This window comes from Ovis aries, chromosome 17 (assembly GCF_016772045.2).
Source record: "Ovis aries strain OAR_USU_Benz2616 breed Rambouillet chromosome 17, ARS-UI_Ramb_v3.0, whole genome shotgun sequence".
Lineage (NCBI taxonomy): Eukaryota > Metazoa > Chordata > Mammalia > Artiodactyla > Bovidae > Ovis > Ovis aries.
This window is the reverse complement of record NC_056070.1, coordinates 61,174,375-61,198,262: the sequence shown is the minus strand read 5'-3', so window position 1 is coordinate 61,198,262 and position 23,888 is coordinate 61,174,375. Positions and strand designations below refer to the sequence as shown.

Below are 23,888 nucleotides of genomic sequence, written 5' to 3'. Positions count from 1 at the left end.
CAGAACTTCAACTTGTACCCTCTTGGGGACTAGGATTGGGAGGGTCTCCCTCTGCCACCATCACACCCCCAGGACAAGAGAAGCGTGGGGACCCTCCATCTCCAGCTGCCCGAGCCTGACAGGGACAGTGGTCTTGAATCACCATCTTGTTGCAAGCTCCCCTCTGGGATGGACTGAAGTCCCCCAGAAACAGAGCCACCCACGCCCCTTCTTGACAGGAAAAGACCCAGTTGAGGAGGAGAAAGACCATTTATTTCTCCACCCACAGTGGGACTGGTAGATTTTCAAAAGAGCAATCGCTGGCGTCCCTTTAAATCTTGGCTGACTTCCACCATGGCAGCCAATCAACAGAGGCGGAGCTGGTGAGTTGCCTGGGCAACAGGCCCCTGGTTGGCCGAGACTATCAGCCACCCCACTGCCCACTCCTGAGGAAAGGGAAATGGACTCTTTGCTGTCTGGTCTGCTTTTTAAACCTGCTGGCCTAAGCCAGGCCTCCTCGTCTCGCTCCTGAAGCCAGAAGCTCCAGCCTTTGGATCTTGATGTTTGGAGTGATTTGGTGGAGAGAATGGGGTGGGGAAGAAAGGAAAACAGTGCCTTTATCAGGGACCGACATAAGGCTTGGGGATGGGAGGGGAGGAGGTCAGGGTCCCAGAAGGATGAAGAGACATAAGCACAAAACAAGATTCTCCTAGTCCGTCTCCTTGGCCTGCCCTTTTGCAAAACTGCTGAATAATCTGGGGGCTTCCACCCCGTGGGCCATCAGTGGGTGGCAGAGATGGGAGGAGACTGAGGTTCCCAAGTGCCCCCTTTTCTCCTGGAGCCCTACTGGGCCCCCAGGTGCTAGCCCTGAGTCCCCTGCTTGCAGACAAGCCTGTACAGATGCGATAGACACACAGATGGGAATCCACATGGGGTATCACAGGGGTCTTTCTGTCTCTTCCCCCCCAGTCTGGGGGAAAGTAGAGGCACGTGGGTGTGCGTGCATGTGTTCAACAGGACACGTGTGTTTGTGTGAGGGGGTGGGGCTCTGTCTTTTTAGCAGGGAGGTTGCTATGGTTTCCGGTACACGCTTGCGACCCGCTCAGGGGAGCTAGGGTCGAAGCCAGCTGGCCTGCCATCCTCCCATCATCCCAACTGCTACCAGCCAAATCCCCGGAACGCTCCTGGCTCCTCCTGCAGGCTCCTCTCCAGCCCTGAACCTGGGCCGCCAGGATACACCCGGCGGCGGAGGGAGGCATGTGCCGGACCAGGGGCAAAGCAGGAGGGAAGGTGGGCAGCCTCGGGTCTCAGGCCTTGGCCACAGCCTCAGACACACCCTGGGCTGTGAGCTCCGCCAGCACGTTGTCTAGGTAGCTAGCGTCCGGGTAGCCATGGCCCGTCAGGTTGGATCCAAACTCGGTCTTGTGGTGGATCTCATTCCACACCACGGTGTCCGACTCGCCTGTGGTGTTGGACGTCCCGATGGTGAAGATGAGTCTCCGCTCCCAGGCGGTGATGAGCAGCCTCAGCACCTGGAGGGCGGGGCAAGGGGCGGGGCAAATGGGGGCGGGGCGAGCAAGGGTCACAGGCAGCCCCGCCGGTGGCTTGAGTCCCTCCCAGCCCACCCTGAGATTACCCTGCAGGATTCCCCGTGGCCACCCGGTGTGCTCACTTCCTTCCCTAGACTGACTCCCACTCTGAGCTCCCTCAGTAAAACCACTTTCCATGTTATCAGCCTATTTCTTTGGGGTAAAGAGTCTCACACTGATGACCTTCAGCTGTGTTTGGCTTGAACTTCACACTCTATTAAATAGCCGCTTCGTTCCTTCGTTGGCAGTATTCAAAAACCTGAAGGTTTCACGTGAAAATCAGAATTTCTGGCTTATTTTGAAAAACAAAAAGTAAAAGCCGACACTCTTCCGGTGTGGCGATGAAGAGTCTAGACTGCTCGGGTTCAAATCCAGGCTCCTGTGTAACCTCGCTGTGTGACCTCAGACAAATGACTTGCCCTCTCTGAGGCTTTGTTTATCTCTAAAATGGTGTTAAGACCTTGACTTCAGCGGGCTGGTAAATGAAATGAGGTTTTGAGGCCACTGGCAGGGCTAGACACACACGCTAGATGGCTACGGTCAGTGCTAGGGCCCCGGCCTGCTCTCACACCCCCTTGCCCTCACGGCACCCACCTTCCGGCCCTTCTCGTTGTTGGGCAGATAGCAGTGGCGCGGGAAGCCTCTTGCAGTGAACTTCTTGCCTGGGTTGGGGTGCTCAGGGCCCTGTGGGGAGGGGCAGCAGGGGGCTTGAACCACAGACGGCAGTGGGGAACCGCTGGCGAGTTCAAAGTCAGGGAGCTGAGGGCTCACCTGGATGCCTGTGGGGATGTCGTAGACGATGCGGATGGTCTGGGTGTCAGCGAAACCAGGCAGCGAGTGAGGGATGAGGTGAAACTCCATCTTCCCGGGCGGCTGAGTGCCCGTCTTCTCCCCATAGATGGCCTTGCAGGTGGGGCACTGCAGGCTGCCATCCTGGGGCGGGGAGGGGGTGTGGCTGTGAGGTTCCCAGGTGTCTGGGCCCCTCCTCAGCCCTCCTGCTGCTCCCCGCCAGGCCCCCCCACCAGCCCACCTTGTTGCCATTGGAGTACATGGCCACGAGGCACAGCAGGTGGTACATGTGGCCACAGCGGCCCAGGCGGCCCACCAGCTCAGGTCGCACACCCTTGTGGCGAAGCACGCCCTCGTAGCCAGAGGCTGTGACCAGCCGCTCCATGCAGATGGTGCAGTCCTGGGGTCGGGGGGAGCACAGAGAGGAGACTGAGGACTGGGGAGGGCAGGACACCCCCATGTCAGCACTGCCCCTCAGCAGGGACCAGACCCTCAACCCCCCCCAAGAGCAGCAGACTGTCACCTCTCTGGCCTCCATCTGTCAAAGGGAGGGGACACCCCCAGGTACTGAATTCAAGTGCATGGCAGAGGAAGAGATGGCTCCCTCACACCCCCTCCAGACATATTCAAGGCTTAACTATCGAAAACAAAGCTTAAATACATTTGGTGGAAAAAGATGGGTAAAAATAAGATGCAAAAACTGTTGATCATCAAAAGGTTGATAAATGTGATTCTGTTAAACGTAGCATTGGTGTTTATCAAAAGATGCTGTAAAGACAGTGAGACGGCAAACCCACAAACTGGAAGAAGAGGCTGAAACACATAGAACCTCACAAGGAGCCGGGTGCTGGGGTCTCCATCTCTGGAGGGGAGGCTGCCTGCCCTCCGCCCCTCCTCCTCACCCAGGGGCTCACCTCATCAGGTGGGTTCTTCACCTTCTGCATGTACCTTCGAACCACATCTTCAGGGTTCTTACCTGCAAGGACAGAATTGGTCTGGGCTTGACTGTACCCAGAGTCTAGCCCTGAGGGCATGGCTCAAGACAGGGTCAGGGGTCAGAGGGGTCAGAAGCTGTAAAGGCTGGTGGGAGTCACATGTCAGGGGTTGCTTGAGGTTTTATGTAATCGGAGTTGGCGGTGGATGGGGCCAGAAGAGCTCAGATGGGTTAGTAGGGTTAGTTCAGGGGTCAGGGTCTAGCTTAGGAGGCCTACTCTTCTTCAGGTGCTTCTTCTTGGTCTTGCGGCACACCCCGGGCACGCCAGGCACGGGCTTGACGTCGCTCTTGCTCACCGGCGGTGGGTGCAGGATGGGCTTGGGGGCCCGGGTCAGGCAGACGGGCAGCCCGGCGGCGCAGAGCAGGATCCCAGTCATCCCTGCGGGACGCCGAGCAGAGTTGGTCAGGGGGCGGGGTGCTCATCCAGGCCCTGTCCACTCTGCTTTCCCATCGTTGAGAAGACCCTTGGGGTCTCTGTCCCCAGACTCCGCCCACCTGGCACACCCGGGAATCCTCGGATGGGTGGATGGGGTGTGTCCCATGGATGGTGCCCACTCAGCCCCACCCGAAGTTGAAGCCCAGCTGAGAGCCTTCTGCGGCCCCCGCCCACCCCAGAGTTATAGCCCAGTGGTAGGGGATGTGCCCTCTGGGCCACGCCCACCAAGGGGCGGGGTCAATGGGCAGATAGGTGGGGCTGCCACCTTGTGGGCCCCGTCCTTTTTTTCCGTCCTTGACTGGACCTCACCTGCCAGGGCCGGGTGGACTGGCCCTGTACCATTCAAGTTCTTCACTGGGAGTGCAGGGACCCTGAGAGGAGAAGAGAAGAGACTGTAGCCTCCCCAGACCAGATCACGGGACGGGACCCTGCTTTGCCTTCTGTCTCTGGCTCGCGGGCATGATCTGACTCTTGGTGCCTGCCCCAGGCATCTAGAATGACCCCTAGAGAATTCCATTCCTACTCTGACAGCCTTCTGTCAATATTATGGGGTGAGGTGTGGCCAGGACCTCTGCCCGCCCCACCCCGTGATAATGGAATGAACCCTTAGACTTAGTACTGACCTTCTCCCACAGCTAACCTCCTCCCAGGTGAGAGAAGTTGGCTCCCAACTGTTTCTTTTCATTGACTATTGTATCTGAAACCCAACTATTCGTGATTTAGCCAAACTTCTCTCAAAGTTTGCTGATACCCATAAAAGTTCTGGGAAAGAAGGATTTAGGGATCACCAAGGAGCCACTTCACTGTCTCCCACTAGGACATTCACACTGTATGCGAATGTATTAAAGGCTCTGATAAGTCCTGCATAAGGAAACAGGTTAGCTGTGGCTAATCCAGGTTTTCCAAAGACACTGGATGATGAATGTCTTCCCCCTCTGGAGTATTACTGATGTCAGTTCTGGTGACTAAGGCATTATCCCCTCTTCACATGAAAAGGTCTCAGAAAAATGTAGCTTGCCTCCCGTCTTTGCTCTTCCTTCTGAAGGGATCTGGCTTTTGGAATCATTCAGAGCTGCTTTCATATTTCAGCTCAACCATTAAGCATCTGGATAGAGAAATGGCAACCCATTCCAGTACTCTTGCCTAGAAAATCCCATGGACAGTGAAGCCTGGTAGGCTACAATCCACGGGGTCACAAACAGTCGGACATGACTGAGCGACTTCACTTTAACACACGGCACATCACCACATCTCTAATAAATGTGTTTCCTCATCAGTTAAATGGGGATAATATGGCACCTCCTTTTCAAGAAGATCCCTTGGAGAAAGGAATGGCTACCCGCTCCAGTACTCTTGCCTTGAGAATTCCATGGGCAGGAGAGCCTGGTGGGCTAGAGTCTATGGGGTCACAAAGAGTCAGACACGACTAAGCAACTAACATCTTCACTTTTTTTTTTCATGGCACCTCCCTTACATATGCTGTGAAGAGTCAGTGAAATTCTACACGTAAAAGGCTGAGCACATTTCCTAGTACCTACTACAGACTCATAGTTTTAACCATCATCACTACCATCATTGGGCTTCCCAGGTGGCACTAGTGGTAAGAACCTGCCTGCCAGTGCAGGAGATGCAAGAGAAATGGGTTCAATCTCTGGGTTGGGAAGATCCCCTGGAGGGGGGCATGGCAACCCACTTGAGTATTCTTGCCTGAACTGAAAAGAGGTCAAACCAGTCAATCCTAAAGGAAATCAATCCTGGATATTCTTTGGAAGGACTGATGCTGAAGCTCCAATACTTTGGTTACCTGATGCGAAGAGTCGACTCATTAGAAAAGACCTTGATGCTGGGAAAGATTGAAGGCAGGAGGATAAGGGGACAACAGAGGACGAGATGGTTGGATGGCATCACCAACTCCATGGACATGAGCTTGAGCAAGCTCTGGGAGATGGTGAAGGTCAGGGAAGCCTAGCATGCTGCAGTCCATGGGGTCGCAAAGAGTCAGACATGACTGACCGACTGAACAACAAGCACCATCATATCACCATCACTGTGTAATCCTGGTTAATTTCACCTCTCTTGCACCTCAGCCCACTAAGTCATTGTATAACTTCTCTCCATCTTGGAGAGGAAACCACCAAGGCATTGCAGTGATAAGCCTGGGAGAGTCCCTTAACCTCTGTGCTCCTCAGTCTCCTTATCTGTAAAATGGGGATGATAATACCTGTCAGGAGGGTTGAAGGAGGAGGCCTGCTGTGATCTGTACAGTGTGCCCACCTGAGTCCAGACTTCAGGGTTTAGTTTTGTGGGTGAACTGGTATCTTGCTGTGGATGGGCATGAAATCGGATGGGGAAGTTTTGATAAGGAGAGGGGTGTAATGAAAGCCAGGGACCAGGGACTTCCCTGGTGGTCCAGTGGTTAAGATTCCATGTTCTCAATTCAGGAGTCCTGGGTTTGATCCCTGGTCAGGGAACTAGAAGGGAGATTTCGCATGTGGCATCAAAGATTCCCCATGCCGCAAGTAAGACCTGACACAGCCAAAAAAAAAAAAAAGCCAGGGGCAGCCTGAAGGGCCTGGAGTTGTTGCAGGAGGAAGTACAGGAAGGGGAGGGGGCAGTGACAGCTGGGGAGGGCACTGCTGCAGCCCCCTTGGCATGCCTGCTCAGGTCCGAGCCCGGTCAGTGCTGTTTGGACACCTGCCCCAGCAGGCGCAGTCAGCCCCAGCGAGCTGGGGGGAAGGTGTCTTTAAGCCAGTGGCACACCTGGCAGGTTTGCGTGCTGCTGCAGTGGGTCCAGAAACACACACACACACACACCCCTCGGAACATGGGCTATGTGTGCATGCACATGTGTAGGGAACATGCCAAGGGCAATAGAACACAGATTCATGCACACATGAACCCTGCACAGACCGGCACACAGCCCTGCAAACATGCCGCCCCCTCCATGTACACACACACTCCAGGGATCACATGACAGCTACACGCTCACACAAGTGTGCTACAACCCAGGAGGCCCCCTTCCTGTACAGAGATACAGACACAGATACATGAATACTCAGGGAATGTGCCACACACTCTTGCACACACACACACACACACACACCAGGGAATACACACCATGCACACATACCCACAGACACACCTCAGGGAATACACTCCACGAACACACACAGGTCTAGACATAGACACACACTTCTACACAGAGAACACCACAGAAATATGTACTCACGCACTCCAGGGAACACAGCGCCCAGAGAGATACCCACGTGCAGACACCACAAACACATTCAATTGGACAGGAGAAGCTGGGTGGAACAGACTGGTCCACATACTCTGACCTACATTCCCCCACACTGACATGCAGACACTTGGCTGGGAGGCTCCCACTTTACACACACAGTAACACACACACGCACAGCACACAGCCATCATTTTGTGCATGCCCAGCATCACAGGCTTACACCCAGTCAGCCAGTATACCCCTCCCAGAACCCACTCCTGAGGTGGGTGGCAGCATCTGGAGCAGACATCGGGGTCTCCAAACACTCTGGTGACCTGGAGTCACTGAACACAGCTCCTGAGGGAGGTGCAACAGAGGAGAGGTACCATGGGGCCCCCAGGCTTGGGTAGCTGAGGTGTGACAGGGGAAAGATGCTGTGCCTCAGTTTCCCCATGTGTAATGGGAATAGAGTCTTGCAAAGGTTCAATGGGATAAAGCATGCAAAGCTCATAGTCTGTTGCAGGGGTGAGAGTGGGGATGCCTTGAGTTTCTCCACCTTGCAGCCTTCCAGGACCCAAGGGATGGGGGATCCATCTCCCCCTTCCTGAGATCTGTCATAATCCTCCGGGACATTCCTGAATGGAGACCACAACCCTAATCTCATCCCGCCCCCATCCTCTTTTTTTTCTTGTTCTTGGCCACACTCCACAGCATGTGGAATCTTAGTTCCCTGACCAGGGATTGAACCCACACCTCCTGCACAGTGGAAGCACAGAGTTTTAACCGCTGAACCAACACGGAAGTCCCCCAATCCTCTTATAAGATAGCATGGAGGCACATCTGGCTTCTCCTCTTTCTGCTGTCCTTTGAAACACTTCCATTGTTTTATTGTTGTTAATATTATTGGCATGCAGATCTTAGTTCCCTGACCAGGGATTGAACATATGTCCCTTGAAGCAGAAGTGTGGAGTCCTAAGCACTGGACAGCCAGGGAATTCCTTAGAACACTTGCAGTATAGACAGACTGTTAAGGTCCTCTATATATCCAGGGCTTCCCCATCCCCTTCGTTCCTTCCTTCCTTCCCTCGTATCTCATAAGAAAACTATCCTTCCTTCTCTCTTTACAGGGCTATCTGTAAAATGGGTGGAAAGAAAAATATTTAGCATGAGGACCACCACTTCTTGACTCCTACCTGTGGCAGACATCACTAATCCATCACAGCACTCTCTCGAGCCAAGTAGAATCATCAGCACAGATTTCCAGGGAGCTCTACCAACCAGCAGGGACAGTTGGCTACCTCAGGTCTATATGAAGCACAAAGTCTGGTCTGGCTCATGACACTGGTCATGCTGAACCTTTGGCCAGGGAGTTAGAAAGGGGGGTGAGGGGACCCCAGAAAGGGATTATTTTAGATCTTAGCAGTCCTCCAATCTCTGGCACCCTTTAAAACTCACAGAGCTCTGGGTTACAAAAATCAGTCTTGCTCCTGGGAGGAGGGTTGTGAGTAAGGTGTGATGGTGGGGCTGTTTTGTATTTACCCATCAGCAAGCTGAGGGACAGTCCCCAGGTGGCCCCCAGCTCTCTCAATCTGCAGGCCCCTGCGAGAACCCAGGGTAGCAAGGTTCCCACGATGCCGGAGCGTGGGAACCACCCAGGCCCCCTTTTGATGTGGGATGCAGTTTCCTCCCCGTCAGTCAGTGAGAACATCCTCCTGCCCTGGACAGGAGACCGCTGCCCGCAGGCCTCCGGGAAGGAGGGGCGGGCTTTCGTCCTTGGCTCCGCCCTCTCCCGCCCCACCCCCGCCCCCCGCCCTGCCAATGCCCCCGCATGGCAAAGGGTCAGAGGAGCCCTGCAGGCCTGAAACCTGTTCTGACCAGAAGCCAGGCCTGGCTGCCCCAGGGCAGGAATGGGTCCGATGCCTTGCCCATCTCGGTGTCAGATTCTGTTCCTCCTCTACCCTCAGTCCCTCCTGGCTCTTACCTTGCTTAAATTCCAGCCTCTTTACCGTATGGGCTTCCCAGGTGGTGCTAGTGGTAAGAACCCACCTGCCAATGCAGGAGACCTAAGAGATGTGTTTTTGATCCCTGGGTCAGGAAGATCCCCTGGAGGAGGGCACGGCAACCCATTCCAGTATTCTTGCCTGGAGAATCCCCATGGACAGAGGAACCTGGCAGGCTATGATCCATAGGGTCACATAGAGTGAGTGGGACATGACTGAGCGACTTAGCACACACACAGTACCACATGCAACACAGCCAGTACTGATCCCTTGAACTCTGTTTCCCCTGTGCTCCCCCCTCATCCACTCCACCCCAGCCTCTGGTTTCCCTGCGGTTCTGCAAACAGGTCAGGCACATCCTCACCCCAGGGCCTTTGCACTTGCTGACTGCTCTTCCAGAATGCCCAATTATCCTCAAGTTCTGCTCCCTCCCTCAACACAGGTTTCTGCTCAAATGTCACCCTACCAGAGACCTTCCTTGCCGCTTTAGAGAGGCCACTGCCTTTGCTCTTACCTTACTTAATTTTATGATATATAGCTGATATAATATTAATTATATTATCATAATACAATTATATGTAACTAATATTATATATATATAATATCACAGTCTGATCTAAAAGTCTTCCATATGACCAGACCCTCCCTGGCACTGTAACCTCATCTCTTACCCTCTCCATCTCTCTACTCTACATGCTTCTGCTGTTGCTCTAAAATGCTGAGCCCTGCAGCTTCCCCGGTGGTCCAGTGGTTAGGACTCTGCGCTTCCCCTGCAGGGAGCATGGGTTCGATCCCTGGTTGAGGAACTAAGGTCTTGAAAGAAGCAGACACACATATATACACACACACATATATATATAATAGATGAGATGTTGTTTTATATATATATAATAGATGAGATGTTATTCTATATATATATATAAAATAACAGTGTCTCTTCGATTAAAATAATAATAAAATGAACTGCTGAGCCCTTTTGAGGCTTGTGCACTTGCTGCGCCCTCCGCCTGAAGGCTTTTCCCACAGAGGCTGCTGTAGCGCTGCCTCGGGCAGGAAGACCTTCCTTACCACCCACTGTCACCGCTAGTACATGGCAGGCAGTAGATTTTCAAGAAAGACTTGTGGCGCGAAAGAAGGAAGGAAGACTGGATTTTGTGGGGATGTTCTGAGGTGATGCTCGGGCACAGTCTTGCCGTGAAATTTTTTTGCACACATTGGAAGTGAGCCTTGAAGCAGATGCCCAGAGAAGCCTCTCTGTAGCCTCTGGTCCCCTCAGAGACTCTCTGCCAATGTCCATTCTAAAACAAGCACACTGGACTTCCCGGGTGGTCCAGTGGTTAAGACTCTGCCCTTCCAAGGCAGGTAGTGTGGATTTGTTCCCTGGTCAGGGAACTAAGACCCCACAAGCTGTGCAGTGTGGCCAAACAATTTTTTTAAAAAGTGCTGTGAAGTGAGCACGCTTTGTGGGCATCCGTGGGAACAGCCCGAGTAAGCTTTCTCTAAGAAATTTCCAGAAATGCTTCGCATCCTTCTCAAGGCAGAGATTCCATGGCCAGGCTTTGAGGAACCCTGACCTTTCCTGGAAACTGTCTCAGGGAACGCGCCTCACACAGATGGGCTGGGCGGGGTGGGGGGGGCAATAATTTCAAGAGCTTGCTATATCCCAGATTCGGCTGTATACCCTCCCTCCGTCATCTGATCGTCCCATTCTATAGAGGGGGAAACTGAGGCACAGAGAGGTGAAGTCACTGGCCAGTAAGTGGTAGAGCTCAAATGTGAGCCCAGAATGTCAGATTCTAGTCTGTGCTCTTCTCCACACACACAAAACCAAGTTCTCTTACCCTGGTTCAGAGACTAAGGCAGGAGGCTGTATTTGAGAAACAAAATCTCCCCAAGATGAGTCTGGAAAAGGGCATTTGGCTCCTCTCTCCTTCTTTTGTCAAAAGACAAGCAAAGAGAGATGCCTCGTACCTACTCTGGCTGGAGGGCCGCGTTCACAGGCAGGATGAGATACCATGGGGAGGGCTTCCTAGATACTGTTCCTCACACCGTTCCCTGCCCTTTCCTTTGCCACACTGTACTCACTGCCTGTCCATACTGTCTATTCTCAATTCACCTCTTCTCTTTGAAGACAGGTTTCAAGGTCACCATCTTCAGGAGGGTCTTCTAATCTACCCCCAGTGAATACATATCCACTCTTTTTTTTTTTTTTGCCATGCCATGTTGCATGATGGATCTTATTTTCCCAACCAGAGATTGAACCTCCTGCCTCCTGCATTGGAAGCCCAGAGTCTTAACCACTGGATCACCAGGGAAGTCCCTAACCAATTTTAATTCCCAGGGGACTGTGTTTATCTTTTCTCTGAGGACACAGATGTTTCCTGACTTCCTTTCTAGCTGTGGAGTTTCACCCCATCTCTTCCACCAGATTGCAAGCTTCTGGAAACTTGTCTAACCTGGTTCTGTGACCCCAGGATTGAGGATGAAACTGGGCAAAAATGGGTTCTCAGTAAGTATTGAGTGGAGGCTGATATGTGGGGCCATCTGGAGGTGAGCCAGCCTTCTGAGCCCTCTTTGCCTAGAAGTGGTGCAAAGCCTTTGACCTGGGCCCTGGAGCTGGCTCAGGCCTGGGAGGGTCACTGGGGGCTGCACGAGTGGGTACATTTGCCTGATCTGGCTGCTCCTTTCCTTCCCAGGCAATGAGGGGGGTCCAAGACCCCAGGGACACAGGAAACCACATTGACACTCCCTATAGTTTCCATCCACCTATCTAGGCTGGCCTCCCTGTCCTCTCCCTCCCCTCCATGTCCCCGGCAGGCTTGAGGCACGTCACAGTCTCTGATGGTGGTTTCAGGTCCCCCGATGGGCCTCAGGCTCTCCCTAGACACCTGGCGCTTACCCCATTACCCCTTGGGAAGCCCCTGGAGGTTCAGGCCTCAGCTATTTGGGTCCAGGTGGGTGAGGACGGGGCAGAAGTGGGAACGCCACGTCGTGGGGAGAAGGAAGTCAAACAACATATGGCACCTACCTCCCTGGACCTGCTCCTGTGACCTGCCCCCTCTTCAGTGCCCACTCCTTCTGTACCTGAACTCTTGTCCTCCACAGTCCAGGGTCAACCACGTCCCCACCCCCATGCCCCACAGAGCCAGAGGGCTGAGAACATCACAGCAAGCTCCAGGGAGGTGCCCCACGGGGCCAGCCAAAGCCACAGACCATCAACGGCTGCCGTGGCCTGGCTCGCTTCCCCTTTCCTTGCTCGAGCACCCCTCAGGCTGCCTGAACAAGCCGCTGACCTTCTATGGGCCTCAGTTTCCCCCTCTGTCAAATGGGTCCCTGACCCTGTCCACTCCTAAGGATTCAACAGTACCAAAATGCCCTGGAGCGATACTTTGAGGGGTGGTAGTCAGTTAGGGCCCAGGTGCCTGGGGGCTCTAGGTCACCCTCCCCCATCCTCCTGGTCTCTAGCCCGCTTTGCTTGCTTGCTCTGGTGGTTGGGGGGGTGGTGTGGGGAGCCCAGGCAGGGGAAGGGAGGGGAGGGGAGGGCTGGCGGTTCCCACGGCCTGGGGCAGCCATGTACTGACAGGAGTGTGGTTTGGCCTCCCAGGGAGCAGGGCAGGAAGTGCTTCAGGTCTGGGGGGCGGGGTGGGAGGGTGGGGGGATGGGGGTGTTTGGTTTGACCTTGCGGTGAGGCACAGGAGGAGCCCAGCAGTCAGCAGCCGCAAGGGAAAAAGCAGGGTTACAGCCACTGTCCTCCAGCAAGGCCAGGAAAAGGGGGAGAGTGGGCAGCTCAGAGGCCCCACGGGGACACAGTGCGGGAGAGACTTTTCACATTGTGCCTTTGGGACTGCTGTTTTTTGAAGCATTAAAATGTAATACCTAGTAAAGAGCCGGAGAAACAAAATGTGGATGCTTTCAAACCTAAACGTAAAATCACTGCAGGAAATGAAAAGAAGAAGGAAAACACCCGAACACACCAGCCACATCAAAGCCCACCCCCCCACCCCCCACCTATCTTCCATGTCCAGAGTGAACCTGTGACAGCAAAGTCATCCCGGCCTGTCTCCAGCTCACAACACCAGCTGGCTCCCATTTCCCGCAGAGGAAAAGCCAAAGTCCTCAGCACAGCCTTCAGGGCCCTACAGGACTGGCCCCATTTCATCTCCAACCTCCTCTCCCACCGCACACCCCCTGTCGCCTCTGGAGCCACACTGGTCTCCTCGCACAAACCAGGCCTGCTCCTGCCTCAGGGCCTTTGCACAAGCTGTTCCCTCTGTCTACAGGGCTCTCCCCCACCCCAGTTCTCTGCATAGCTTGCTTCTTAACCTCCTTCAATCCTTGCTCAAACGTTATATTTCCAGTGAGGCCTTTTCTGACCTCTTCATTTCAAATTATACCCCTCCCACTACTCCCTACACCCCTTCCTTTCTTTATTTTTCCTCGGTAGTCACTACTACTCTCTATCACATACTAGGATTTATTTATTTTGTTTATTGTTTGTCTTTCTCTCTAGAAATATGAGCTTCAGGAGGGCAGGGATTATCTGTTTTGTTTATGGCTGGATCTCCAGGGCCCCCAAAGAGTCCTTGGCACACGGAAGTTGCTCATTATATTAATAAAAGGATTAACTAATTTAAAAACAGACAAGCATAGGCTATAGAGAAGGTAAAAAGAGGGACTTCCCAGGTTGGTCCAGTGGTTAAGAAATTGCCTTCCACTGCAGGGGGATGTGGGTTCGATCCCCAGCTGGGGAACTAAGATCCCACATGCCATGGGGCAACCAAGCCTGCATGGTGCAACTACTGGGCCCAAGCCCTCTTGCTCTGGAGCCCACGTGCTACAACTAGAGAGAAGCCTGTGAGCTACAAGGAAAGATCCTCCACGCTACAGCTAAGACCCAACCCGATGCAGCCAAAAATGAATAAATAAAAAGAAGGTACAAAAAAATAGCAAACTGGGGCAAGATGATAAATAAAGAGCTCAGACCCTTAAAATGCAGAGGGAGCACCTGCAAATCAATAAAAAAAAAAAGCAGGAAAGAGCCCTAGAGAAGGAGAAGCAAAAGAAATAAACAAGTGATTGGTAAAAGAAGGAATCACGGGTGGCCAGTAAACAGGAAGAAGTTCTCAGGCTAAGAACCAGAGGTCTGAAAACTCAAACAGCATCTCAATGACAACATCGTACTGGTCTGATAGGGATGTGCTCGAGGGGCCGGGGCTAAGCCCCTCTCCCACTGATAGGGATGGATTTGAAATGCAGGCAGTTTGATATCTGCCCCCTTGTTGGCCTTTGTTGCCAGCCCCACTGCACAGGGTGCAAAAACTGAGGACCAGAGAGGGCAATGGGCTCCACTGGGGTCACACAGCGAGAGGAGAGAGGGAAGTCGGCCCCAAACTCAGCTGCTGCGGGTCCCCCGACTCCTTGGACCTCCACACACCTTGTGGCATCAGGACCAGGTCTCTCGGACCCTGGCCCAAAACTTGGAGTGGGCAGCCAGGGGCCACCCCAGTACCGTGACCGACTGGGATTTCTGAACCGTGATCCTAATTGTGTGATCTTGAACAGGCGCCAGGCCTTCAGAGCCTCAGTTTCCTCATCTGAGAAGTGGGGATAATAGGGCCTACCACCATTTCTGTGCACAGCAAGAGAGGCGATGCACGTGAAAGCCGTGAGACAGAGCCTGGGATGTTGTGAGCGCTCAGTAAATGGAAACAGGCCTGCAGCTGTTCCCCCTCCCTCTCCCCTCCACCATGTGGGCTGGAAACTCTTAGTCTGCCCCACAGCTGTGTTCCAAAGTGCTGGACGCTGCCCTCTCAGGAGACAGGGCGGATCTTCCCCACCCCTGTGTCTCCGTCCCCCAGGCATCAGCTGCCAGCTGGCTTCCCGCCTCATCACAGAGGGGAGTGGAAAAAAACCCCAGCCAGGAGGACACTGTAGTCCTGCTGGCTGTGTGACCTGGGGACAAGTCAGTGCCGCTCTCTGGACCTCCGTCCTGAGCTGAGGATGGGAGGTAAGAAGGATGACAAAGAATGATGTCTGAGTTCATCCCTCCTTTGTGCATCGATCATGTGTGGTGATTTTAAATATATCTGCACACCCATCAGTTCTGATGAGCCAGCACATGTGGACTGGGGTGATTTTAGCTCCATTTGACAGATGGGAGAACTGAGGCCAGGGAGGAGAAGCTATGCACCTCTCTCTGCAGGAGAGAAGAAGGGTGCAGAAAAGGGGACAGAGAAGGAGAGAGCTGCTGAGAAGGAAAGAAAAAGGCAGGAGAGAAGGAGCAAGAGACAGACAGAGACAGGGAGACACAGTCACAGAGAGACAGAGAGAGACTGAAAGAGAGGCTGAGATTCAGAAAGCTGTAATAGGAGAGTCCCAGGCACACTGCTGTGTCTTCAATTGTGTCTGGACCTGAAACTCACACTCGGAGTCCTATTGTTCTTGTTATTCAGTTGCTAAGTCATGTCTGACTCTTGTGACCCCGTGGTCTGTAACCCCCAGGCTCCTCAGTTCCTGAGATCCGCCAGGCAAGAATACTGGAGTGGGTTGCCACTTCCTCCTCCAGGGGATCTTCCCAACCTGGGGATCTAACCTGCATCTCCTGCGTTGGCAGGCAGATTCTTTACCACTGAGCCATCAGGGAAGTCCCCGCTGTAGTCCTAACCCCTCTCCAAACTCCCAGACACTTGGAGATAGGGTCTTTACAGAGGTGATCAAGTTATGAACGAGGTCATTAGAGTGGGCTCTAATCAATAAGCCTGGTGTTCTCATAGAGAGGAAATTAGAGAGGGTAGATGATGTGAAGACGGAGGGAGGTGCCTGTCTGTAAGCCAAGGCCTCACAAGAAACCCACCCTGCCAACACCTTGTTCTCTGGCTTCCAGCCTCCAGGACTGAGACAATACATTTCTGTTGTTTGGGCCTCCCCAGTCTGTGGCACTTTGCTATGGCAGCCCAGGCACACCGACGGACTTAAACACAGAAGCAGAGAGACTGGGGGAAGGGCCATGAGGGGCTCTGGGTATTCTGGAGACCAGGGCGAAGGTGGGGGGCCTGATTCCTCAGAGACACCGTCCCTTTCCCCTCATGGGCTGCACCGAGCCTCAGTTGCCTGGGCAACGGGAAGCTTCACTCTGGAGGAACTAGGGTCTGCCATCCCCATGCCTCCTTCCTCCCATCCCCTCCCTCAGCAGCAGACTCCACGTGTCCTGGGCCCACCCCCCTACTCTGAACCAGGGCTATTAAAAATTTTTTTTTTTGGTCACAACTTGAGACATGCAGGACCGTAGTTCCCCTGCCAGGGATCAAACCTGCGTCCCCTGCATTGGAAGGTACAGCCCAAACCACTGGACCACTGGGAAGCCCCTGAGCCAGGGGTATTTTTAGCTGATGTTCCTTGGTTATGCACCTCCTCAGCAGGGTCAGCCCTGACTACTCCATCGCCTCCCAACCACAACACCCTGTCCTATCACCTCCCTAGTGCTTCCCTCTCTCTCCAGCAACTGTGTTCATTTACTCATTTGAAGGCTGTATGCCCAGCAGTTCGGACCCCATTTGTCTTGTTGGGCTCTGTGAACATGCACCCACAGTACATATTTAGAGAATTGATACCGAGCAATAAAAACTGAGCGACCCCCAGCTTGCCATGAAACAGCTGTTCTCAAAAATTTCATCAGTGACTGAGAAATTCATTTCACCTGGCGACCCATGAAACGCATGCAGAAATCATGCAAAAGGTTCCTGGAGCAGTTCTTACTAAGGATGACACATGCCAATATTTTCTATTCTGTTCTCTTCATTTGATTCTATTCAGTTCCATCCCATCCCGTTCTCAGAAAATTTTGGTTACAGCCTTCTGACTTCATAATCCACTAGTGGGTTTCAGTGATACAGCCCTGGAGAGAAGATTCTCGAATTCTGGCTGCAAAGGCACCTGGGACTTTTCTGCTTCTGTCCCCTCCCACATCTACTCCAACTTGTTTTCTGGTCTTGTCATCCTAGGGCCCTCCAGCCTGGCCAGAGCCAGGCTGTGATCTGCAAGGAGCCACATGAATACCCGTCTGTGATTCCCAGATGGTTGAGGCCCTTCTGCAGTGTTTCCCCAAAATGCTCTCCCAAACCTCCTCTGGTCTCCTCCCTGTGGGCACTGGGATGCTGGAGAGGAATGATCTGGAGGAAAAGGGGGAGAGGAAGGGAGGGCTAGGCAGGCAGGTGGCAGCTGCGGTAGTCCTTCCAGTGGAAAATCACACTCCCCAGCCCCCCATACCAACCCTCCTCCGGGATAACATTAGTAGTCCTGGCTGCCACTGAGGGCCATAAGCGCTATCTCAATATAAGTGCTATGTATCTCGATACAAGCGCTATGTATGATCAGGCACACAGCTCCTACTTGACAGATAATGAAACTGAGGCTCAATGAAGGAGAGGGACTTGCCCCAGATCTCATAGCTCAGAAGTGGCTGCCAAGAGGGGATCAGAACCCAAGCAGCCAGATTCTCAAAAGTTCAGAAGCCAGAGAGATTCAGAAAGTGAAAGAAAGTGTTAATCACTCAGTTGTGTCTGACTCTTGGCGACCCCATTGATTGTAGCCTGCCAGGCTCCACTGTCCATGGGATTCTCCAGGCAAGAATACTGGAGTGGATAACCATTCCCTTCTCCAGGGGATCTTCCCGACCCAGGGATCGAAACTGGCTCTTCCTCACTGCAGGCAGACTCTTCACCGTCTGAGCCACCGGGGAAGCCCAGAAAGATTTTGAAGGGCAGCCTAATTCATGGCCCCTTCCCTTCCCCAGGCCTCAGTTTCTGTTGGTGAAAGAAGACCTGGATATGGTGACCTTAGAGGTTGTCTCCACATCTGACCCTTGCATGACCACTCTCCTGGGTCACGCCAGAGGGATGCGAGCAGAGCTGACTTTTGGTGCTCGTTCCTGGTTTTGGGCACCACAGCCCACACCCCACCTGCCCTTTTCCCTTCGGGTCTATCTCAAGGTTAAGGTCTCTGCTCTGCCCTCCCATTCCAACTCTTCCAGGGTCTGGTCCTCCGCTGAGATCAAGTGAATCTGGACTCCTGGGTGGGAAGCTGACAGGCTCACTGGGTCCATATCCTGGGGCATGGGTGTCATAACCCAGGCATTTCCAAAGCTGGTATGATCCGGGTTCCCTTCCTCAGTGAAATCCTGCGAAAACCAGTTCGCAAAAGAGAGTCCAGACAGGGCTGATCTGGTTAAAATGAAAGCAGAGGCTGGTTTCTTGGCCAGCGACCTCTCCTGCCACTATACCGTGTTGTCCCAAGGGTCCCTAAAGCCCAGCTTGAAAACCATAGTATTAGTCCCATGTAATGGTGATATTTCAGGTGTGGCCTTTAGGGCCACAAATATTTGGACAATATTGGCTTGCTTGAGCCTCCACATGAGATGGATATGGCCTGGGGCAGGGTATGGGAACCCTCTAGAACTTCAAAGACAACACAGTGCAGACTCCAGGAATCCTACAGGTCTGAATTTCAATCCCGGCCCTCCACCTGGGTGGCCCTCAGAAAGTATCATACCCCTCCCAGCCTTTGCCTCTCCATCTGTAATAGGGACATGATGAAATGGGGGGTGGGTAATAAATGAGATGGTGCGGGAAAGAATTTAGTAAATAGCAGACGTGGACTATACGCCATTATGGCTTCCCAGGCGGCTCAGTGGTAAAGACGCCGCCCGCCAGTGCAAGAGACGCAGGTTTGATCCCTGGGACAGAAGATCCCCTGGAAGAAGAAATGGCAACCCACTCCAGTATTCTTGCCTGGAAAATCCCATGGACAGAGGAGCTTGGCGGGCTGCAGTCCATGCGGTCGCAGAGTCGGACACGAATGAGCGACTGAGCAGGCACGCACACACACACCAGTGTAGCGGCGGCTATGGCTCCATCACTCGTGAACTGCACGATCTGGGATGTGCTACTAACCCTCCCCATGCTGCAAAGTGTTCGTTATCTGTAAATTGAGGCTGAGGACGCTCCCTCCCTCATAGGGTCCTCATTCCTGGAGATAAACGAGCGTTAAGGTGCTTAGTTAACTCTTGGCACAAAGTGAATACTTAATAGACGCCAGGTAGTACTTATGATTTTTGTAATGACTGTAATTCTTTGTTCCTAGCCCCGGTGGGCCGCCACCCCTGCGCCCAGGGCCCGGCTTACCCCGGCGGGATGGAGGCGCGTGCGCTCACGCTGGTGGCGCGCTGGGGCCCGGGCCGGTTGAGGTTGTTCTGCCCCGGGGTGGGCGCGCCGCCGGGGGCGCTCGGGCTCCGCGGGGGCGCGCCGGGGGGCTGCGCGGGCTCGGCGGGGCCGGCGGCGGGCGCGGCCCAGAGCGCGGCGCCCGCGAAGGTGGCGCTGGGGCGCACGGCGAGCGTGCCCGAGGGTCCTCCCGGAGGCGGCTGGGGCGGCGGGGGCGCGGGGGGCGCCTTGCGGCGCTGCGAGGCCAGGATGGCGTTGGAAGCGGCGCGCGTGCTGTTGACCAGCAGGCACTGCTGGCACGAGCAGGGCTGGCCCGAGCTGGCGCCCACGGGCCACGACTGCGACTTGGGGATGGAGCCGACGGTGAGCGGGTAGGCGAGGTCCAGGCGGCGGCGCAGGCGGCGGCGCCGGCGCGTCTGGCGGTTCATCTGCGACATGCTGTTGAAGTAGATGAGGTAGCAGAAGCCGAGCGACGAGAGGTCGAGCCACGGGTGCTGCTTCTCGTAGGCGTTCTGGATGGTGATGCAGATGTCCATGTCGTAGGCCGTCCACGCGCCGCCGTCGTTCTCCCACTCCCACACGATGCCCTTGCCCGGCGCCGACGACGGGTCGTAGAAGTTGCGCCGCACTGGCCGCATGGTGCCTGTGTCCGCAAGGGGAACGGCAGTCAGGACCCGAGGACGGCGAACCTCCGCGGCCCGGCGGGCGGGCGGGGGAGGGCGAGGTCGGGGTCGGGGGTGGTCAGGGCAGGCCGGAGGGGCGGGAGACGACCCCGGGGGGTCAGTACACGCGCAGGAGCGAGCTTGACGGTCAGCGCAATGTGGGTTGGGGCCAGCGGAGCAGAAGGGGGCGGAAGGCAAGGGAGTGCGGTGTCAAGACAGCGCGGGGATGCCAGTCAGCAAGGGGAGTAGGGGAGGCCAGCGGCCCCACCTCTCAAGGGTCGACACAGGCCCTGCAACAGTGGCCGTCACAGGCTGGGCGGTGGGAGAGGGGGCGGGGAAGAAGGGCGAAGGCGGTGTGGGATCTGTTTAGACCAGGAGGGGCTGGGAGGCAGAGTCAGCGCCCGGGGTGAGAGCAGGGATCAACAGAGGCCACCACCCTGCAGACCCCAGCGGCTCTTCTTTCCTTCATCCGTCCCCTCATTCAGTCGCTCGTCCAGCCATTGAGTGCTTCAAGCACGAGTCCATTTACACATCCCTTCATTCCCTTCTTCACGCCTTGGTTCACACATTCACGTATCCCTCAGTTCACTGGTTCAGTAACCCTTTCATCAGGCCGGTCACCCATGCCTGCCGCCAGGTCATACCAGCATTTATTCTCCCCCGTCTACACCATCCACGATTTCAGCCATTCCTTCACTTACCACCGTCGTGTGTAAAAGTGTGCACCACCTCTACATACCGTCCCTCCCCTCCACATACCGTCTCTCCCCTCCACATACCGTCTCTCCCATCTCCTTCCCTGCTCCATCTGGTATACTGTATGTTTCACACACTTAGCTTGTTTTCCGTCTCTCTTTCCACTAGAATGGCAAGGACTTTGCTTTATTCACTGCCGTATCCCCAGTGCCTGCTCACAGTAGGTGCTCACTAGATAGTTGCTTGAATATATGAATGAATTCATTTAGTTCAGACATTGATTCATTCAGGATCCGGTTATTTTATTCAGTCATGCCTTATGCTATCCTTGCAATGATCCATTCTTTCATCCACTTATTTATCCTTTTTTCCATACATCTGTTTAGTTGTTCCTTCTTTTAACAAACACACTGCCTGTCTGCCCTGAGCTCCGTGCTGAGAGGTCATTCAAAATGAACAAAACCATATGATAACCTCAGCCAGGTGGGTATTCACACACCCATTTAAAAAAAACAGAGGCCCTGAAGTTTGGCTTCCAACTTTCGCTCCATGTTTCCCAGTTCTAGATGCTTCCTGAGAGCAAGGCTCCATGGACACTGGGTTAAGCAGAGATGACCGACGTCCAGGCTGCAGGACTTCTCAGTGCCTTTAGCCCACTCTGTGCCTTGGGGCCAGTGTGGAGAGATTCTTTTGCATGGTTCACGTGACACACTGGCAGGAAGGCTGCACCCTTGACTGCTCCTCAATTGTAGGCACGTCCCTTCAGTCTCACTAAGTCTTGGTGGCCCCATCTCGAAAATAAAGCTGATACTAATCCATAAGCCACTTCTCCCCTCTCAAACCGGGCTGTTGGGAGGATTCAGTGAGAATAGCCACAGAGCACAGTGTCTGAGAAGGGCACCAGGGCTGGGAGGCAGACAGACCTCATTTCCAATCCCAGATGCCTAACTCTCCAGCTCTGTGTCTGTGGTCAGGTGATGCAATCACACTGAACCTCAGTTTTCTCATCTCTAAAATGGGCACAAGCAGACATTCCTTATGAGGGTCTTAAAAGAATCCTTCAAGACAAATACTGTCTGTACGCTGATGATTCCAATATCCTCTCTCCTGAAAGCCAGGCTTGTGTATCCAGCAGCTCCCTCAGCAGCTTCCCATACAGGTTCAACGGGTTTCTCAAACTCAGCTCTGCCATAGGACAGCTGTGATCTTCCTTCCTGACCCTAACCTCAAACCTGTTCCTCCTGAAATCTTCCTCATTGCAGTTAAGCAACTCCATCTTTCCAGCTGCTCAAGCCCCAAACCCTCAGTCCTTAGACCCACCCCTGACTTCTCATGTCACACCCCATGTCCAACCTATTAGTAAAATCTTGTCATCTCTGTCTTCAAATACATCCCACACCCAACCACTTGCCCCTCTCCCCAGCACACCAAATCTGTCTGGTCTAAGTCACTGTGTCCCTCCTGTCTGGACCATGGGAGTAGACTCATGACTCTTCTCCACCTCTGTCCTTGCGTTCTGTAGGGTCTGTCCCCTACCCCGCAGCCACAGGCATCTCATTCAAGTCAGATCACATTCTTCTTTGGCTCAAAACTCTCCCATGGTTCCCTGCTTACTTGCAGTCAAAGTCAAAGTCAAATTCCTGGCCATGATCTACAAAGCACTGCATGGTCTATAAAGCTCCTACAAGGTCCCACGGGTCTACAAAGCACCCCCTCACTCACTCCCTGGTCCCCGTGCTGCTCCTTAATGACCCGAAGCAATGTCCAACCTCAGGGCCTTTGCATATACTGTCCCCTCCACCTTCCACACCTGCTTGCAGTTTCCTCCCTCCTTTCTTTGAGGTCTCTGTTCGAACATCACCTCTTTGGAAAGACCACTCTTCCATTGCCCTCCCACTGCCATCCTTTTCCCTTTCTCAGTTTCTCTTCCTGGCACTCAGTGCTACCTGCATGATACATTGATCTACAGACTTGCTTTACTGTCTGTCTTACGAGATCAGGGATCCTGGCTGCTTTACTCCCTGCCCAGCGCAGTGCCTGGCGTGCAGTGGGTCCTCCCTACCTTGAAGGTGTTTCTACTGTTAACTGGCATAATGCCAGGGTGCCTGGCCCTGGAATCTGCAGCCAGATGGATGAGGGCCCATCATGGTCCATCCTGAGGACCCCTTCCTCCCCTTGCCTTCCTCAGGCTTCTCTCTCTGGCACAGACTATACCCGACCTTCAGTGGGTCCCTACCCAGGGCTGAAAAGGCTTCTCTGCTCTCTCCTCTGTTTGCATCCCAAGGGCTACGGATGACCCCTGGCCCTTGCCAAGTGCCCAGAGAGCTGGGGAAGTCGAGGCAAATGAGAGGGGTGTGATGGGCATGGGGTCCCCAGGCTCCTATAACATCCAGTCAATTACATGACAATTTCCCCCCCGGGCCTCCAGGGCAACCTCTTTCTCCTGTCTGCTTTATCATTTTAATTGAGTGTCCAAAAATTGATTTTTTTCCTTGACAATGGGCAGGCCTGTGAGGGGATTAGTTAGAGGGAAAATCTGGGATCCTGCTCTGGCTCTGCTCCTGAGGCCTGGTCTTCCCCTCTCAGAGCCTCAGTTTCCCCATCTATAAAATGAGGGTTCATGACAGATGATCTTCAGGTCTGATGGGCCTCCTTGGTAAGGGTTAAAGCACTGTGTTACTTGGAAGGTATAACCCCTGGCTGGGAAGGGAAGGGAATGGGTGGAAACTTGCCATATTTAAGCACCTCTGTGTGCCAGGTCTTGAGCTGGGTAGGGCGGGAACAAGGGCAGAAGATGCAGAGTTAAGTGGTTGAGAAAAACAGCTCAGAAGTCTCACAAGCCATGTGCAAATTCTGGCTCCACATTTAGCCTCAGTGTCCTCATCTGTCAAATGGGGGTATTAATACCTACCCCCCGCCAAGGAATTACTGTGGGACAAAATAAGATAATGCATACCATAGGTGCTTGACGGAGAGTTTGGCTACAGTAAGTACTTGGTGAATATTAGCTAAGATGCCATTATTATTATTTACATTACCACATTTGCCCTTTCCCACCCCTCAGTCACTTGGTAAACTCCTATTCACCCAACAAAACCCTCTACATGCCCACCTCCTCCAGGAAGTGCTTTTCTGCTGTTACAGCTAGCACATGCTGCTTTTTATTGTGTGTCTATCCTTGCACTGTCAATAAGCTATTTGTTTTTGTTCTTAATCTCTCTCACTGGTTGATGACTTTCAGGAGGACAAGGATTTGGTCACATCTATATTTTTGTTCCCAGCACTAGGCACAAGGCATGTCAAAGGACG

General features: G+C 53.7%; 1 protein-coding gene across 1 annotated transcript in view; it reads right to left on the bottom strand.

The window, feature by feature from the left end:
* Positions 1 to 230: 230 nt before the first annotated feature.
* Positions 231 to 23,888, bottom strand: part of DTX1 (deltex E3 ubiquitin ligase 1) — a 39,157-nt gene continuing 15,499 nt past the window's right edge. Inside the window, exons 3-10 of the mRNA XM_027956560.2 lie at positions 19,186 to 19,864; positions 4,097 to 4,158; positions 3,569 to 3,730; positions 3,272 to 3,333; positions 2,599 to 2,757; positions 2,340 to 2,501; positions 2,163 to 2,252; positions 231 to 1,511 (exon numbers count right to left, since the gene is read on the bottom strand). Of these exons, the coding sequence (XP_027812361.1) occupies positions 1,287 to 1,511; positions 2,163 to 2,252; positions 2,340 to 2,501; positions 2,599 to 2,757; positions 3,272 to 3,333; positions 3,569 to 3,730; positions 4,097 to 4,158; positions 19,186 to 19,864 (1,601 nt within the window). The 3' untranslated portion in view covers positions 231 to 1,286. The remainder of the gene's footprint in view (positions 1,512 to 2,162; positions 2,253 to 2,339; positions 2,502 to 2,598; positions 2,758 to 3,271; positions 3,334 to 3,568; positions 3,731 to 4,096; positions 4,159 to 19,185; positions 19,865 to 23,888) is intronic.